Source organism: Diabrotica virgifera, chromosome 8 (genome assembly GCF_917563875.1).
Source record: "Diabrotica virgifera virgifera chromosome 8, PGI_DIABVI_V3a".
In the NCBI taxonomy this organism is placed as follows: domain Eukaryota; kingdom Metazoa; phylum Arthropoda; class Insecta; order Coleoptera; family Chrysomelidae; genus Diabrotica; species Diabrotica virgifera.
The window spans coordinates 202,958,143-202,977,806 of NC_065450.1; the positions used below are offsets into that span (position 1 = coordinate 202,958,143).

General features: G+C 32.9%; 1 protein-coding gene across 2 annotated transcripts in view; it reads right to left on the bottom strand.

Moving 5' to 3' along the window:
- Positions 1-481: 481 nt before the first annotated feature.
- LOC114341250 (proteasome activator complex subunit 4) overlaps positions 482-19,664 on the bottom strand; it is a 114,679-nt gene continuing 95,496 nt past the window's right edge. For both annotated transcript variants that reach the window (XM_050659627.1, XM_050659628.1), the window contains 4 exons: positions 10,972-11,288; positions 10,767-10,886; positions 7,510-7,713; positions 482-1,340 (listed from right to left, as the gene is read on the bottom strand). In XM_050659627.1, coding sequence (XP_050515584.1) covers positions 1,206-1,340; positions 7,510-7,713; positions 10,767-10,886; positions 10,972-11,288 — 776 coding nt within the window. In that variant the 3' untranslated portion in view covers positions 482-1,205. The remainder of the gene's footprint in view (positions 1,341-7,509; positions 7,714-10,766; positions 10,887-10,971; positions 11,289-19,664) is intronic.

The window sequence follows — 19,664 nt, forward strand, 5'->3', positions numbered from 1 at the left end:
ATAGTATCCCATAAGAGTGTCTTTTTTCTTTTTTAAATTTTCTACCGTCGCTGGAACAGATAATAACTGCACAATTCGACGCCAAGCGTCACCATGAACACCATGGTTTTGTTTCCATGGTAAAAAAGTATTGTTTCAAAAACTGTTTAAAAAATTCGATTATTTTTTTATTACACCACTCCATTTTCGTAGAATAGTATGTATTTCACAAAACAAGATACACTGCCTTACTGCAAGCAGAACTTGTTGCGTGTAACTAAAACAGCGCTAGTGTGGCCAAAAGAACGCGATAAGTGAGAAGAAAGAAACCGCCACTCAAGCTATCGCCCAACGTTTAACGTGATTAATAATGGCAATAACAAATTAGGGCGCTAAGTGGCTACACCTCTCTTTAATGTCAAATAATGCGATAATTAACGGGATTAGACGTTAGTGTGGACCCCGCATAAAGGTGGGCGGAAAATTTAATAAAACAATGCAATACATGAAAAAGATATATTAAAACAATACAATAAATTCCATTTTTCTTAATATTACAAAAACCTTAAACCTGTCTTGTGTACCGATAATGCGCCGAAGAACCTCACAGATAAAACGAATAAAATAGTTAAAAAACAGGAATATTTGTACAATAATACTTATTTTCCCGATCCGACGAGCATTCTCTTTGTAGAAGTTGATCCGGTACATTCAACAACAATACTTTCTCTTATTTATCGATAAAAAGTATAAAGTTTAAATATATTAAGTGAGATTCTCCATATAGTAAGTGAGAATGAAAAAATTGCACGCAGAAAGATATTTTAGTATTGTTGTTGTTTATTTGGGTTTATATGACTGTATTTATATATATTTATATTTTAGTATTAGTCAACGGTAATAGTCCTGTGGGAATGACAACATAGTGTCAGCTGTCAATTATACTGTCGATGTCAATAAAATGCGAAATTTTAACATAATTTTTATGATAGCATTTTAACAATCTTGTTTTATTGAATTCTAAACCAATTCCTACATATCTTTGCGATTACAACAATTAAACAACGCTGTATAATCGGTACAATATACATTTGACCTGATTTGAGCAATTTTCAAAGTTATTTTACCATAAGGAAAATCTCGTCAATATCGGCATGCTTTGACAAGGTTCTTCAGCGCAGTAAGTCAATTATTAAAATAATTTCCTAGGGTTGACTACACGTTGCTTACACGTAATAACTTGGAGGCACGGTAAGATCGCTTAAAAGACACAGCTCTTCTTCTGTAAATTTCAATTTGTGAGTTTCCCAATTGTTGTGGTGAGTTCTTTTAAAATCCCCTAAAGTTTTGCGGATAGTTGCCTAGAAAATATAAAATAATTACACTTTTATAAAAAAAAATTTTTTACAATACCACGTTTTTATTATTTATATGACACAATATAAAAACATCTTACAATTACAAACATGTTATATCAACATTATCCAGGGAGATTATACACATGGGGCAGCCCAGATGGGCGAACAAGAAATCAAATAGACTACATCCTAATAGGATCAAGATGGAAGTCGTCGGCCATCAACTGTAAAACATATCCCGGCGCAGACTGTGGAAGCGATCATCAACTCCTGGTATTGAACGTTCGACTTCGTTTTAAAGTCCCCAAAAGAAGACCCCAGAGAAAAGTCATGTCTCTAAATCCATCAAAAATCAATGATTTCCAACAAAACCTAGAAGAAGCTCTTTCTTTAGACTAAGTAGATAGTGACACTGAGAGCACTTGGATATATCTCAAAGATAAGGTAATCGAGGCTGCAAAAGACTGTGAGGCAGCGGTTTCCACTGGCCGTAAGCCATGGATATCCGATAATACGTGGACTGTGATTCAACGCAGAAAAGAACATAAAACTAGATACGGAACAAACGATGAATACAGAGCGTTATCGAAAGAAATCAGAAAATAGTGCCGAAAAGACAAAGCTGATTACATCTCTCAAATTTGCAGAGAGATAGAGGAACATGGCTGACGAAATGAACCGAGGGATTTATTCCAGAAGATCATACTCCTTACCAGAGAATTTAAACCTCAAACGTGGTCTGTAATAAATAAGGAAGGTAATCTAAAGACCGATACTGACGAAATATTGGAAACATGGCGAAACTACGGTGGCGAGCTATATAAAAATAACGAGGTATCAGCAGAAAATCAGTGGCCCTCTGACTACCCTAGAGAACCTACTGTCTTACTCGCTGAAGTCAAAGATGCAATTAAATCACAAAGAGAAATAAATCCCCAGGCATTGATTCAATACCATGTGAAATACTACATTTACTAGGTGACAAAGGATTACATATCCATTCTATCTGTGTCGTTGTTTGGAATTCAGGAAAATGGCCATCTGATTGGTGTACCTCAATTTATATCCAGCTACACAAAAAGGAACTACTGCCAGATGTGAAAACCACCGCACACTGCCACTAATAACACATGCTAGTAAAATCTTGTTACACATCATCAAAAACAGATTAAAACCCTATCTACATTACCAAATACCTCAGGAACAAGCGGGGTTTGTGAAGGGTAAAGGTACAAGGGAACAAGAACTCAGATCCTGAATCTGAGGCAACTCATTGAAAAGTCTAGAGAATTTCAAGTACCTATGATTATATGCTTCTTTGACTACCAAAAGGCATTTGATTGTGAAAGCTGGATAAATCTGTGGTCAATTTGGAAATGGGCGCACCAATGCACCTGGTGACACTTATTAAAAATCTGTACCAGTCCAATATAGCGACAGTACGACTAGATCATAAGTTCTCAAACCAATTCAAGACCGAGAGAGGTGTTACGACAAGGATGCGTGTTGTCACCTGACTTATTTAACATTTATGGTGAACATGTCATGAGGATGGTTTTAGAAGGATGGGCCGGTGGAGTAACAGTAGCTGATAGGAAAATCTCCAATTTAAGATTTGCTGATGACACTACACTTATAGCAGCAAATGAGCAAGAAATGTTTGATCCCCTGCGAAGAGTTGAGTACGAAAGCAATAAAGTTGGTCTGAAAATCAATAAAGCCAAGACAAAAATAATGATGGTTGACAGATTCGACACTATTCAACTGACTAACATATTACGGGAATACCAGATAGTAAACACCTTTGTCTATCTCGGGTCTAGTATAACTAACGATGGTAACTGTGGAGCAGAAGTTCGGAGACGTATTGGTATGGCAAAAAATACGATGAGTCGCCTAACTAAAGTTTGGAAAGACAGATCTATCTCTCAAAATATCAAGATGAGACTGGTGAATGCCCTTGTATTCTCAATATTTCTATACGGAGCAGAGACTTGGACTCTTCGGCATACAAAAAATTGATGCCTTTGAGATGTGGTGCTGGAGAAGAATGCTGCGCATACCTTGGACAGTTCATAGGACAAACGTTTCCATTCTAAACCAACTCAAGATTTAAAAAAGGCTACCTACAATATGTCTGCAACGAATACTGCAATTCTTTGGTCACGTGGTTCACAGAGGTGACGACAGTTTGGAGAGATTAATTGTTTCTGGAAACGTTCCGGGGAGAAGATCAAGAGGACGATCACCAACTAGATGGTCCGACCAAATAAAGAATTCAGTTCAAACTCATTCTGCGAAGCTCTTAAAACAGCTGAAGATAGAAACCGATGGAGAAACATTGTTTGAAATATTGGAAGAAATCACGATCCTCAGTAATGGGAAAACCACAAGAGAGTGAGAGAATATAAAAAAAAGTATTATAAAAACAATAATTTTTCAAATCAAAATGTCAATTTTAAAAACAAAAAGAATTTCCGATACCGGAAATCGAACCAGAACCTCCTGAGTAAAAGCCAGGTATCCTAGCCACTAGACCATATTGGATGTTAGGTATGGAGATCAATACTTAGCATATAAGTTCTAGTGCAACAGTATTAAAATAACTATTTTGGAATAATAAAACTCAATGCATCCATGTTAAAGCTGTTGAATATTGCATTGTCATCGAGTTTTGAGCTATTCTCAAAATTTCAGATCTCTTGTTAGTTTGTTTAAAATCGATTAGATTTTTCGGACAAAGTGACAAAGAGACAGACAAAGAACAAGTGAAGTATATATAAAAACGTTTTAAAAATGAACAAAACGATCAATTGAAGGGGTCAGAAGCAAAACCGCCTAAGTAGCAAAATACACATTTTGAGAAATAAAGCATCAAAGTGTTTGCTCCTTTAAAAATTCTGGACGTTCAAAATAAAAAATTTTAAAGTATTAAACAATTCAAATTAAGTATACAATTTTAAAGATACTTCTGGAGAGAAAAATTTTTTATTTTTTTTACCTCTTTTGACAAAAAATGCACTTAGGTTGTTTTACTTTTAAGCAAAAATGACTTTATAATACATAAAAGGAACTAAACAAAAGCTTAATCTTTAATTAATATTATTTATTTTTTCTTAAAAAAAAACACAAATTTACTCTTTTATAACATTAAAGCTACTTATAGTACGTTCTTTAGCGGTAAAATATTGCAAAACCTCTAAATTTTAAAGAACCGCTTGGATTGACATGAAATTTGGCACACACATAGCTAACAAGTCAAAGAAAAAAAGTGATATTGTGCCGATGTGTGCTTTTGCCCCGGGGGTGGTTTTCACCCCCTCTTGGGGGTGAAGAAATATATGTCCAAAATAAGTCTGGAAATGAATAAACTGACTAATTTTAAGTAACTTTTGTTCTATAGAGTTTGTTCACTAAGTCAATACTTTTCGAGTTATTTGCCAGTGAATATGTTCATTTTTTCAACAAAATAACCACGCTTTTAGAAGGTCTTTCGCAAATAACTCAAATAGTAAGTATTTTGCCGGAAACACATTCTTAGCAAAAATATAGCCTGTAAAAAATGTAAACAAATGGTGTATATATCACATATGTATACCTAGTAGAAGCAGAGTTATAGCTAATTAAAAATAAGTTCATATTCGCCAAATTCCAAATGGAATACTTTAACGTGAAATAACCAAAAATGAAGCACATTTCGGGGAAAACTCATTACAACTTATTTAAAGTGTTTAAAAAAATCTTCATTTTTGTTTTACAGAAAAAATTTCTAGCATCAAAAGTAAACAAGTTACGCTCAAAATAATGTTAGTCCCTTGTTTGTTTGGTTAAAAAATTGGGAAAATCGCCCCCTAATTAGTATCTCAAATGAACTTAATAGTTACGACTTCACAAGTTCCTTGACTCATGTATGTATTGTTTATATGATGTGTAAGTTTCATCGGTTCAAAGTCCTTATTTTTGAAAGGGCTGTAGTTAAAAGGGGTTGAACGAGTCACTGATCACGAATGTATGCAAATTCAGAAACACCAAACCTTAATCAATTTTTGTCTAACAGAAAAACAAAAAAATACATGATATTCAGAAAAGCAATGCTGATTTTTTTTTGTTTTTCGAGATTTTTGGTATCTCTTAACAATTTTTAAGTTATTTTGAAAAAAAGCATATTTTTCAAAATTAAATTTTTTAAAAATTTTACTTTAAAACCAAATTTTTTCAAAAATAAGCACTTTGAATCGATGAAACTTACAGATCATACAAACACAACATAAGTAAAACAATTTGTGGAGCGGTAACGATTAATTTCATTTAAGTTACTAATTAGGGGGCGGTCTTCCGATTTTTTTTTTGCCAAAACAAAAGGGGCCAACTTTATTTTCAGCGTAACTTGCTTAAATTTAATGCTAGAAACTTTTTATAAAAACAGAAATAAAGCTTTTTTTAAGCAATTTAAAAAAGTTATAATGGGTTTTTCCCAAGAAGTGCTTAATTTTTTGGATATTTCACTTCGAAATATTATATTTGAAATTTGGTGAATATGAATCTATTTTTCATTGGCTATAACTCTGGTTCTACGAGGTCCAGAGACCTAACGCGTACATCATTTTTTTTTACTTTTTTACAGGCAATATTTTTGCTAAGAACGTTTTTTTCGACAAAATACTTTTTGAGTTATTTGCGAAAAACCGTCTAAAAATGTAGTTATTTTGTTGAAAAATGAACATATTCACTCACAAATAACTCGAAAAGTGTTGACTTGGCGAAAAAGCTCTATAGAACAAAAGTTACTTAAAATTAGTCAGTTTATCCATTTCCGGACTTATTTTGGACATATATTTCTTCACCCCCAGGGCAAAAGCACACATCGGCACGATATCACTTTTTTTTCTTTGACATGTAAGATATGCGTATGCCAAATTTCATGTCAATCCAAGCGGTTCTTTAAAATTTAGAGCAAAAACCGTAAAAAAATGTACTATTATAATCTGACAAAAAATCTATGTACTCGTCTTGTTCTTCGTTGGAACCTTCTTTGGAAGACTCAACAGCAGTGCTTGCTTTTTCATTGTGTTTTTGCGTATGAAATCTAGCAGCTGTTAAAAATTTTCCCATTTTTGATACTCCATTTTTTTTATTTTGCTTGATCCCCAAGAGGCTTTTAAAGTAAGATTATTCACCGGTCGTCCAATTGATTTTCATTATATTTAAACCACTTAATGTCTCTCCATTTGATCACATGATTTTCGCTTTCCTTTTTTGGATCTTTAATGGAATTATTTAAATTTGAAAGGGACACAAAATCTGTCATTTTAAGAACAACAAATTCTTTTGAACACTTCTTTTATTAAGTCACACTAGTGATCAGGTGCAAATATCTCAGGATTTTTATTTTTCAGCTTTTCTATAAGAGCGAAACTCCGATCACACTCCATATAGGTTTGACAAGGTTCAAAAAAATTGTGGCCAATATTTTCAATATGTGTAGTGCCAACAATCTGTGCATGAATAATTTGCTTATATTTTTATTCTTATTCTGACCGCCGGCGCCGCATGAGTTACTGTAAGCAATCACATTTAGATACTTGATCATTCCTTAACTAATAGATTCTTATTTTCCGGTTTTTTCCAAAAATCATTATAACTTACCTGACTCAAAAACATGATCCAAATATTGTAATGACAAAATATATAATTTCTGCAAACAATAGTATCACTTAAAAAACTGCTATTAATCTACTAATAGAGTAGTATAACCTACACTCCATAAACAAATCCAAACCGTGAGTGAAACCCAAACAACATAAGTAATAAAAATATATTTTATTTTCAGTCGCTTATTTGGAAGTAAAACAGCCTAGGTGCACTAAGGCGATTTCTGCTCTTACCGGTTGGTGAAGTTCATTTTGGTTGTTTTTTCTGTTCATCAAAAGATGGCGATAAAGTAGGGTTAGAGCGTAGTCGATTTGACTACCAAACAATATGAGATATTCAGAACGTGAAACCGCACTAAAGTCGTTTCCGTGAAAATTGCACTAGGCGGTTTTACTTCTAACCCCTTCAATTGTCAACAATTTTAAGTGTTTATCAACTGTCAAAATTATAAATTTTGAATATTAAATGCATTCACTCAATGCTTTGGAGTGTTTTGTTTGAAATATTCGGACATACTTACTGGAATGGGCTGAGGATCACTGAGATGCGGTCTGAGATGCTCGAAAATATCCGGCAGATAATCAGGTACGTCGTAGGGATGAGATTCTATGAAGGCACACAATCCTAACACTGCAGCATGTTTTTCTTTGATGTTATTGTTATTGCTGGTAGATGGAACAGCTTTCTTTTTGTGCTTGTACCTCGCCTTCTGCTTAAACTGAGTCTGCAAAATTAAATATATCAATTGTATTGAAGGTGTTGTTCGAAATATGGGAAATAAATACTTAAATTCGGTGAAATATATCGTAAAATATGCAAGAATTAAAACTGCCCTAGATATACGGAAATTTTACGACATCGACATATTATTTTGGAACTACTTATTTAGTTTTTATATTTCGATCACGCCTCTTTGTTGACAAATACAATATTGACCATTAATATACAGAAATTAGGAAAAACATTTTTATTTTGTAAATTAATATTGCTGTATAAACAGAAAGCGCGCCAAGAAAAAAATAAAAGATGGTGTCCAATATGACCACCTTATGGTCTTTGGAAAAAGAAATACATTCTGAATGAAAATTCATTCAAAACTTTTCTAGCGATATTAGCGACATAACGGTTATAATTTACAATGTAAACAAATAATTAGTAATATAACAATGGTAATACCTAGTACTTATATGATTAAATTTTGTACAACATATTGATACAAGATATAACCTATTAGTTTTCTGCAATCAAAGTCCTTTCCCAGTAACGTTTGCAAGCTGTTCGAGATGCCATATAGATGTCTTTCAATAGTAGTTATATTTAGGACAATCAATTAAGAAATGATCTGTACTGTCTGCTACATTAGAAACGGAACATTTTGGAGCTTCGCTGTTTGTAAATAGGTATGCGTGTGTATACCTAATATGGCCCGGTCTCAGACGTGTTGAGATTATTTGGGATTTTCTGTTTATTGCTGTCGGTTGCCACGGGGAAATGTCACTTTTAATCTTTATTTTTGAAAAAGGCTTTTAAATCACTTGCCACACTCCGATGTTCGACCTCCGATTCGTCATTACCAATAGCATCTCGAGCACTTACATGTGAATGTTATTTTTGACTTAATTGAGAAGTGTCACTGTCAGAGTCAGAAATTTCTTTACCAATCTGAACATACATTTTCTTCTTAATAGACGTTAATTTGCGCTTTATACTTCTATCCTTTAAGTGGGGATATACTTTTGTAAACATATCAGCTAGACTGACGTAATCTCTTGTGTATTCTTGAATGATACTCAAGGGATCAGCAGAACCGGCAATGTTAGTTAGAAGCATATCCAGTTGGTTGTAATCAAGAACGAAAGATGGAGAATGATTTTCAATAAACGTTTTTGCGGGTTCTAGTAGCAGTGATACAGAGTTACAGTTACGGAGCAGGTCCGTTGAAACAGTTTTAGTTTTCTTGAGTTTTTGCCGAATTTTAGGCTCAAGGAACAACTTGCATTCTGCTGAGGAAGACTCGATTTCAGGTGAATCAACGCTGCGCTTATGAGAGTTGGATTCTTGAGCAATGTTTGTTATCGTGGTTGTTGTGTTTGAATCGTGGGATGCTAACATTGGTTCTTCTAAAAGTTGATGTACATGTTGGGAATCTGCATTACTGGGAACGTGGGAGATTAACATTGCTTCTGATAGTGTATGTGTTTGTTGCGAAACTGCATTATGTAGGCTGTGTAAATATTTTTCATTATTTGAATGTTGATCTTCTAGAACTGTTGATTCGGAACGAGATGCCTTGTGGCCAGGCTTCTTGCAATTGTAGCAGACAAAACCATCTTGTGATATGAAAATCCTATAAGAGGTATTATCATACTCAAGTAGAAATGATTCCGGAAGTGTTAAATTGTGGGGCCGACTGATGTATATTTGTCTCCTAAAGCTGAGAATATGGTTATATTCAGGTAAGGTGGCACTAATTTTAAGGAAGGTCATATGTGAAGCCGGAATTAAACCAATATTTTGTAATTCGTTGACAAGTATTTCATGCGGTATGGAGGGGCATACATTGTAGAGGACAATCCTCTCTGCTGGTGTTATTAATTTCCTAGCTCCAACAATTTCGCCATGAATTTCAATGTATCCTCTGTTGGTCATGAAATCTTCTACCAGTTGTTTGCTAGATAGGTACATACAGATGCGATTGTTACGATAGTCGAGAGCAGAATATAATATTTTTGGATTGGATTATATTTCCCAAGGGGATAAGGTATTCTTGGAGTTTGGTATTGTCTAGCGCATTAAAAATGATGGCGTTCTCTTTAGAAGGAAACTGAACTTTTGATGTTGTTAAAGAATATGTTTGTGAGAGATTTTGTTGATATTGGATTGCATTGTGGTAACATTATTTTCCATTGTTAATTAATTTCATTAAACACTCTTTGTCAATAAAAAGGATCCGACCCTGACCACCTGCAAAAACAGGTATATGGCTCTGTATCAAGACAGGTGTAATTACCGTAAAACCACTGAGAACAAGAAATTGTTTATAATAGAATTAACAAACTGTCCCAATATATTAAATTCATAACGTTTTTACAAAGAAATTAATTAAATCTTGTACACTTACAGTTATCGACAATAATTAGGCACAAATTCACAATTTATAACTTTGTTTTACCGCTTAAAAATAACAATTTTACGGAGCCCGTGTTAGGAACAACATTACTTATCTCCATGCAGGGCCGAACTCCAACTTTTCTAATTGTTTCTGTAGAAATTAAAGCTATCTCTTCTATAATTATGCCTTTCAGTTCTTGGATAGTCTGTGGCCTATTTACATACAATTTGCTTTTTAAATAACCCCATAAAATAATCTAGAGGTGTCAAATCAAGGGATCTTGCTGGCCATTTGATAGCTTCTCTTCTTCCAATCCAACGATTTGGAAATGTATTGTCGAGGAACTCACGAATGTCTCGAAGATAATGAGGTGTTCCATCTTGCTGATACCAAATTGTTCAATTCGTGAGATGAGGATCTATATCATCAGGAAAGAGTCTGGGGCTACTTCTGGAATTAACTCCACTTCTAAAAATGCCCAGTATCCTTCACCTGTTATGGTTCTATCCCAAAAATGAGGTCCAATGGTATCTAATTGCTGGTCCATCTAATCTACACAAGCAAGATTTATACAAGGTGTCGTAGATATCTTTATGCTTCGGTACTTTAAGCGTGCATTGTATATAAATTAGACTTTTGTATATAAGAAGGCAAAAAACACTTACTAGCAATTGAGTAGGATCTGGAATGAACTGGCAGTGCAAAAGTCCGCTCAAATCTTTCGCTGCTTGGACTCTAACTTCGTGTTGAGGATCTTCTAATAATTCTAATACTATTGATTGAATCTAGAACAAAATATATAAGAAAATCTACTAAAATATTCATTTTCGTGAACATGTAAAATATCTTTTATAAATTTGATAAGTTTACCTCCAGCACCCATTCTTTCCTGGAATTGATAGCGGCCATATTGTAGAATATATAAATAGGCAAAAACTCAGCTATGACCGCTCTGGCCGACCAGGAAGGTGACCCGGCGACCCTCTTGATGACGCCTATGGCATCGGGAATGTCTGTTAGAGAGGTACCCGTCTCGGAAAGTATAACTAGCAGATTGGTTGACAACGTTGCCAACTCCTCGTCGACTTCGTTGTTCTGGAACAGCGCCGCTAACGGTATCAGCTCGAGGAACTCTTTACGCGCAGAATGGTTAGATCGTACCATGTAGGTCATCACGAATTTGGAAACTATGGAAGAACAATCGTTAATTAGAGCAAAAAATAGCTTTAATGAGTCACACACTTTTGAAAAGTTTTTAAAATAATACACAGCAGAATTATTAAAATTCTTGAATGTGAAATATGGACCCGAGCGCATCTGTAAAAATATTAGTACATTTGGATGTTGAGAGGTGACTAATATTTTTTTGGCAGAAATTGCTTGAAAATAACTCATATAATAATATTTGAGTTATCCTCCCACTCAAAAAGGTCCGGAACATTGTTTAAATAATCAAAATGTCAAAAAATGAAGGAAAAATTCGATTTTTTTCTTCGTTTTTTGATTATATCTTTAAAAGTATTCATTTTCGAGAAAAGTTGCACCGACATAAAAGCTGCGTAATTAAATTTCCTACAATATAGGATTAACTGAAAATTTTAAAAATTGTCACCCTTGTTGCAACATAGCAATAATTTCGAAAAAAAAACATAAAAAAACCAAGTATTCGCATTTTACGTTTTTAAACCATTTATGCTACACTTTGGACTTTCATATTTCACCCAGAAAAACTTTATGATATGATAAAACAATACTATAAATTTCATTAAGATCGGTTTAACAGATTTTGCAATCCAGCTTTCGCAAAAAAAAATCATTTTTTCAAAATGTTGCAGCACTGAAAATAAAGCAGACAGCAAGTTGAATTTTTTTACATATAAAAGAACACTGTATCTTTCATTTGCAATTTGCAAAATTAAAATCAGTTAACTACCACGGCTTCAGGAATTTTTTTAAATAAACATTAATTTTTGGTGCTACGCGCAGGACAGCGGATACGTTCGCTCTGATTGGGCATTATAATGACCTTTGATAATGATTGATAAATTTTAATTTTTAGTACATTTCGAAATAAATAAATTTGTTTATTGCAAAATAAAAACACATACTCTGTCTTTTGAAATAACCCTTTTTTTTAGCAAAAACTTTCTTTGTTCATATATTTTAACTTAGAAAATAAAAGTGTATTATTTTTAAACATATGCAATCGTTTAAACAATCTTTCACAAACAATAATCAAATTAGTTTGATTTTTGTGGAATTAAAATATGAACATACAACAAAATATAGAGTAAGAAAATAATATATTAGATAAATATTGGAAGAAATTTTGGTGGAAATCAACTTGTGTGAATCGAACACCGCTGCCCTGCGCGGAGAACAAAAAATTAATGTTTATTTAAAAAAATTCCTGACGCCGTGGTAGTTAACCGATTTTAATTTTTCAAATTGCAAATGAAAGGTACAGTATTCTTCTATTTGTAAAAAAATAACTTGCTATCTGCTTTATTTTCAGTCCTGCAACATTTTGAAAAAATGAATTTTTTTTGCGAAAGCTGGATTGCAAAATTTATTTTGCAAAATCCATTGAACCGATCTTAACTAAATTTACAGTATTGTTTTATCATATCATAAAGTTTTTCTGGGTGAAATATGAAGGTCCTAAGTGTAACAGAAATGATTGAAAAACGTAAAATGCGAATACTTGTTTTTTATGTTTTTCTTTCGCAATTATTGCTATTTTGCAACAAGGGTAACAATTTTAAAACTTTTTTGAGTTGTCGAGACACGTAAATTTAAATTAAAAAAAAAAAACTTTTTAAACAATGTTATATTGTGGGGAATTTAATTGCGCAACTTTTATTTTGGTGCAACTTTTCTCGGAAGTGGATACTTTTAAAGTTATAAACAAAAAACGAAGAAAAAAATCTAATTTTCCTTCATTTTTTGACATTTTGATTATTTAAACAATGTTCCGGACCTTTTTTAGTGGGAGGATAACTCAATTATTATTATATGGGTTAATTCCAAGCAATTTGTGCAAAAAAATTAGAGTAACCTCTCAACGTCCATCTCAAAACAGATTCGCCCTGGGCTAATATCAATATAAAATTCATCCGACGCGACGCCCTGAAGGGCACTAAGGATTATGAGAAAGAGAAAGAGAATATGAAATAAGTGACACACAATTTGCCAAAATATTGACAGTTGTGATATGCGAATTATATCTAATCTATATTGGAATCAAACTGCCAAGGTAAGAGTTGACAACCAGATCACCCAAGATCAGTGGCGGCTCGTACCACTTTAAGAAGGTAGTGCCACAACTCGGGCAGCCGCCAAAATTTTTAGTGACGGATTCACGATATTGTCAAAAAAAGGTATACTGACAACAAAAACTAAAAAAAAAAATATGCGCGGACACTTTTATCTTATGTACATATCTTAAGTTTATTGATCTGAGGTGCCAAGCAATTGTCCAACATTGATCAAAACAGTTCCGTAAATTAATTAATAATAAAAACCTCTTAACCTACCACCAGCATTTACTGCTGATAGTGCTTGAAAATTGTTATTACGATTTAGTCTCTATTTACCAATTTATAAAAATAATACTATTTCATTATTCACACACATGCACAAATTTTTGTAATGTCACTTTTAAAGTTTACGATATATGAAGTTCATTCTTCTATTTTTTGGTTGCAAAGTTTTCAATGACTTTATAATTAAAATTATCAATACAATTTACAAAATGCTTTTCTGCAGATAGCATACCTAAAGCACTAGGTTTCGATGTAAACATCGAAAAACAGCGTTCTGCTTCAGATGTTGATATAGGAATGGTAACTAAAATACTTAAAAGTTTAATAGTTTCTTCAAATGTGCTTTTTAAACCTTCCCTATACAATAAAACCGATAGCGAAACAGCCCCAGAGGTAGTACTTAATTCGTCTCGCTAATACAGTACCTACTTCTAATTCAGTTTTAAACCGAGTTTTGCTTAAAAATTAAAATTGTCTCCATGGTTCATTAAGAAATGATTCGGAGAACTGATGCTTATAAGCAGAAAACTTCTCCGACATAAATAAATTAGAAGCAACTAAATGTCCGGAGAAGGTAGACCTTTGAAAGATCTGGTACTTTGAATAATATGAACATTTGAGTCGTTGTCTAATTCGGCGCTAAAATTGACCAGCTCCTTTAATATGCCTCTATTTTCTGAATTTTCTTTTTCGTCGTGACCTCTTAAAGCTAACTCGAAAGCTCCACAACACCTTATAACATTTGTAGTTTTTTTTTTCTAGCGAAAAACCACCAAAAAATTTTTTAAAATACTAATCTTTATTGTCAATTAATAAATTAAACTTAAGAAATAATCAAAATATTATCAAAATACCCACGATCATATCATGATGCACTAAAAGTTTAATTATAAATAATAAAACTTTTTAACAGAAAATATACATAATAAAAGCGACAAACCAGCACGTAAAGAAACTCAAAATAAATAGACCTGGCTTCATACCCTCGTGCCTGGCACAGAGATTCTACATGTTAAGGTATACTAATAGTCCAATATAGCTCTTTCTCTGTCACTTACATATAATGCTCGTAAAATCTTTCTCTCTTTACTTGTGCCAGTACTGACTTCGGCGCGAAGGAGATTCTCCTGTCGAATACTCTCCGCTGTCGGCAGGGATTATATTGCGCCCATAGTTGCCATATTTTATATAATTTATGAAGATCAAAGGAAATACACACAAAAAAATTAATAGGAATTAAAAAGTTTTGAAGATAAAAATTTGTTTATGGATAGTTAGCAAGGTAGTGCCATGGCTCTATGGCACTACCTCACGGGCCGCCACTGCCCAAGATATCAAAATACCGAGAGTCCACCAGGGTTGCGTGCTGAGCGAATTTAGTTTATCTCCTCTTCTTTATGGCTTAATAGCGTGGGTTCTAAAACAAGTTTATGTGAATAAGTTAGTCGGCTTTGAATTCGAATAGAATATCATGATCTCAAAGAATGTGAAACGTGGAAGTAATTATAGTCTTTTCTTAAACCAAGGGGAGTAATTCAAATTTCCCGCGCCGTAAAGCTTGTTTGTAATTGGTCCAACCTCAGGTAAGTTTACTACACTGTTATCAAATTTTGACACTATTGGCATTTCATAGGTTGTGTGTGTGTGGAGAGAAAGAGATGGCATTAGACAAAGAGTCTTTTTGCCACAGAATTTTGTTATAAATATGTTTAAATTTTTATCTTAGAATATCATAGAATTTCATAGGTTAATTAAGTTATATCGGCGATTTTTTGTATTTTCTGCACTATTCCTTTAATTTTTAGATTTGTAGTCTGTTTTTTTAACAAAGATACAGGTCATAAATTTAATCACATATTCTGGGACCAAAAATAGTTTGATTGAACCTAACTTACCTTAGTACAAATGTGCATATAAAAAAAGTTACAACCCTTTTAAAGTTACAAAATGAAAATCGATTTTTTCCAATTTATCGAAAACTATTAGACACTTTTTAATGAAAATGGACATGTGGTATTCTTATGGCAGTAGCATCTTAAGAAAAAATTATAGTAAAATTTGGAGACCTCATAAAAATTTTATGGGGGTTTTGTTCCTTTAACCCCCCCCCCCCCAAACTTTTGTGTACGTTCCAATTAAATTATTATTGTAGTACCATTAGTTAAACACACTGTTTTTAAAACTTTTTTGGCTCTTAGTACTTTTTCGAAAAGTCAGTTTTTATCAAGATATTTTGAATATTTGTCAAATCCACCACATATTTGTATATGGTAAGTACGATTATGGAGACTTAGTAATAATATAAAAATTTATGTATAATTTACATTTTTAGGTATATTTTGAACCATATTAAAAAAGAAGCCACAATTCGATAAAAGGTGCCTTCTCGAAAAAATACAAAGAGGCAAAAAAGTTTTAGAAACACTTTGTTTCACTAATGGCACCGCAGTAATATTTTAATTTAAACGTACACAAACATTTGGGGGGTTTAAAAGAACAAAACCCCCATAAAATTTTTATGTAAACATATTAAAAAATAAGCCTCAACTCGATAAAAACTGCCTTATCGAAAAAATACTAAGAGGCAAAAAAGTTTTAAGAATATTGAATTTAACTAAAATGGTACTACAATAATAATTTAATTGAGACGTACACAAAAGTTTGGGGGGTTTAAGGGAACAAAACCCCCGTAAAATTTTTATGGGGTGCACAAATTTCACTATAATTTTTCCTTAAGATGATCCTGCCATCAGAATGCCACATGTCCATTTTTAATAAAAAATCTCTAATAGTTTTCGATATATTCGAAAAAATCGATTTTCATTTTGTAACTTCGAAGGGCTACAACTTTTTTTATGTGCATATTTTTGTACTTAGGTAAGTTAGGTTCATTCGAACTATTTTTGGTCCCAGAATATGTGATTTAATTTAGGACCTGTATAAAAAACAGTTGTTTTTAGTACTATTTAGCGACGCATTAGTATAATATAATATTTATGGATTAGTGACAAAGGCCCATATGATCAACCAAAAAAGAAGATGTATTTGCTGATATTTCTAGTGACTTTCTTGGGTGTGAATCTGTCTTTTTAGTTTACTCCTCTTGGTTTAAAAATAAAGCTTAGAAATATATAGACCTGGATCCCGCGTACCAAAAAAAAGTGGATTAATAGCAAGCTGAAAATTTGTTAATAGCTTAACGGTGTCTAGTCAGACAAACTTTGATGTATGGGAACACTGGAACAGGGGAAGTTTTAATTGTCGAACAGGTTAAAAATTGGGAACGCCAGACTACGAAAACGTTCTATGTATTTTGTTGGACAGAACGTCCAATTGATTTGTTACCATTTCATTAAACTCTCGTGCAAAAATCAGACTGATGTTTATCACCAACTGGGCATTTTAATGAGTGGAACACGAAGAACATGTCAAATGACAGGAATCATGTTGGTTAGTAATAGCAGTCTGATTTTTGAATGAGAGTTTAATGAAAGGGTAACAAATTAATTGAATGTTCTGTCCGACAAAATACATGGGACGTTTTCGTAATATGACGTTCCAAATTTTTAATCAGTTCCACAATTAAAACTTCCTCTGTATCAGTGTTCCCGTGCATCAAAGTTTGTCCGACTAGACACCGTTAAGCTACTAACAAATTTTCAGCTTGCTGTTAATCAACTTTTTTTGGTACGCGGGATGCAGGTCTAATAGGAAATGAAGCGGAAATAATCTTAACTATCAAAAGACGAAAACTTCAAAACTTTGGACATGTGATGAGATGGTAAAAATTATCATTATTACAACTTATTATGCAAGGCAAAATTTGAGGAAAGCGAAATTTGGGACGAGAGACGAAGAATATCCTGTCTCAATATGAGGGAATGGTTTGAATGCAGTAGTACAAAACTATTTAGAGCGGCAGTCAGCAGGGTCCGCATAGCCATGATGATTTCCAACCTTCAATAGAAGATGGAACTTGAAGAAGATAGCAACAAACAATTGAACTACTTTTTTACTGAACGTATTACAACATTCGGAAAGGGAATTGAATATTTTACGAAAATAGACATTAACATCATTTTTCGCAAAAAAGTGATACGCCTACACCTTATTGTCAGTCACAGACAAAAAACCAGCAACATATCTATGTTGACTTCAAGAATTTATTTATTTTTAAAATGACAATAAAAATTTTGTTTAAAACGATTTTTATTGATGAAAAAGGAACGATTTTGTTTTAAATTACTAAATCCCAAACGACAGTTGACAGTTCAATCTTTTAATGTTGCCAACGTAAATGGTGACGTCATATACTACACAAAAATATGTAATGTGAGTATGGTGCTTCTCAGAGCCTTTTTTCAGTTCCACACAAGTGACAGAAAAAAAGGTACGTCTGCGATACATACACATTTATAACATTTATTCCAGTTGTTGATAGATGGCGTCATAATCGGAAAAGAAATGATTTAGGTATTTACCCATTATTTGCCTATTACATATCTATACGACTATAATTTAAAGTTCTTCTCAGTCTTTCAGTGTGTCATTAATGACGTAATATATGATTTTATATGTTGTTCTGAAGCTATTTTCTTGTGGCATTTTTACAATTTTAACTATTTAGAATGGGAAATAAGCCACAATATTATTAAAAAATGATTTTTATTAACGTTTCGACGCCCAAATCGGGTGCCGTTGTCAAAATACAAAATACTATTAATATAAACAAAAATGTTGTTGCTTAGTAAAAAAATTCTTCTAATAATTTATTTAATTTGACTCATTTATACCGGCAATTCAGATACATATGATACATTTTAAAGTAGAAGACTTTAAAATGATATTGCCAATATTTATGAGTTGCGTTCCTGGGACGACTTTACTGAAAGATAGTTCATTCGATTACATGAAATCAACCCCAACTCAAGAATATCCGTCACAAAAAAATCATAGCATGTGATCTGTCTTTAAAAAGACAACCACATGCAACGGTGACATTAAAATTCTCGCGTTAGAGATCTCATAGTAAATCACGAGGAATATAATATAAATAAATATCCGAGAAACTTAAAACAATAGGAAATAAATTCAACATTTCAACAACATTCAAAACAACCAACACATTGAGATCTATTCTATCTAAAACTAAACCTAACAATAAACAAGAAAGGACAAAGAATTGTATTTATAAAATACCTTGTGAATGCGAACAGTTTTATATAGGTGAAACATCAAGACCATTAAACGTTAGAATAAGTGAACATCAATCTTATATTAAAAATAGAGAATTTGATAGATCTCAAATATGTCAACACGCATGGGATAATGAACATAGAGTTCAGTGGAGAGATTCAAGTATAGTCCTGAAAGAAACAGATAGTAAAAAGAGAAAAATCAAAGAAGCGGCTCTAATTATGCTAAACGAAACCAATTGTGTCGCAAATTCCTCGGTGGAATGCAGTAGGATGTGGATACCCATACTGAAAGAGGAAGTCAATAGAAAGAAAATACCACAATTAGTAAGTCAATAGTCGAGTTAGTACATATTTTATATTTTAATATTACTTATATACCCATGTATTATTGATATTATTTATAATTTAAACAAAATTATAGTAAAGTCAGAATTTGGTATTAGTTTTGAGAGTAAATTAAATGTAAGACCAAATACTTACGATGTCGGGATAGTATCACGAGGTTTTTCCTGGTTTTCCCTCGTGATTTACTATGAGATCTCTAACGCGAGAATTTTAATGTCACCGTTGCATGTGGTTGTCTTTTTAAAGACAGATCACATGCTATGATTTTTTTGTGACGGATATTCTTGAGTTGGGGTTGATTTCATGTAATCGAATGAACTATCTTTCAGTAAAGTCGTCCCAGGAACGCAACTCATAAATATTGGCAATATCATTTTAAAGTCTTCTACTTTAAAATGTATCATATGTATCTGAATTGCCGATATAAATGAGTCAAATTAAATAAATTATTAGAAGAATTTTTTTACTAAGCAAC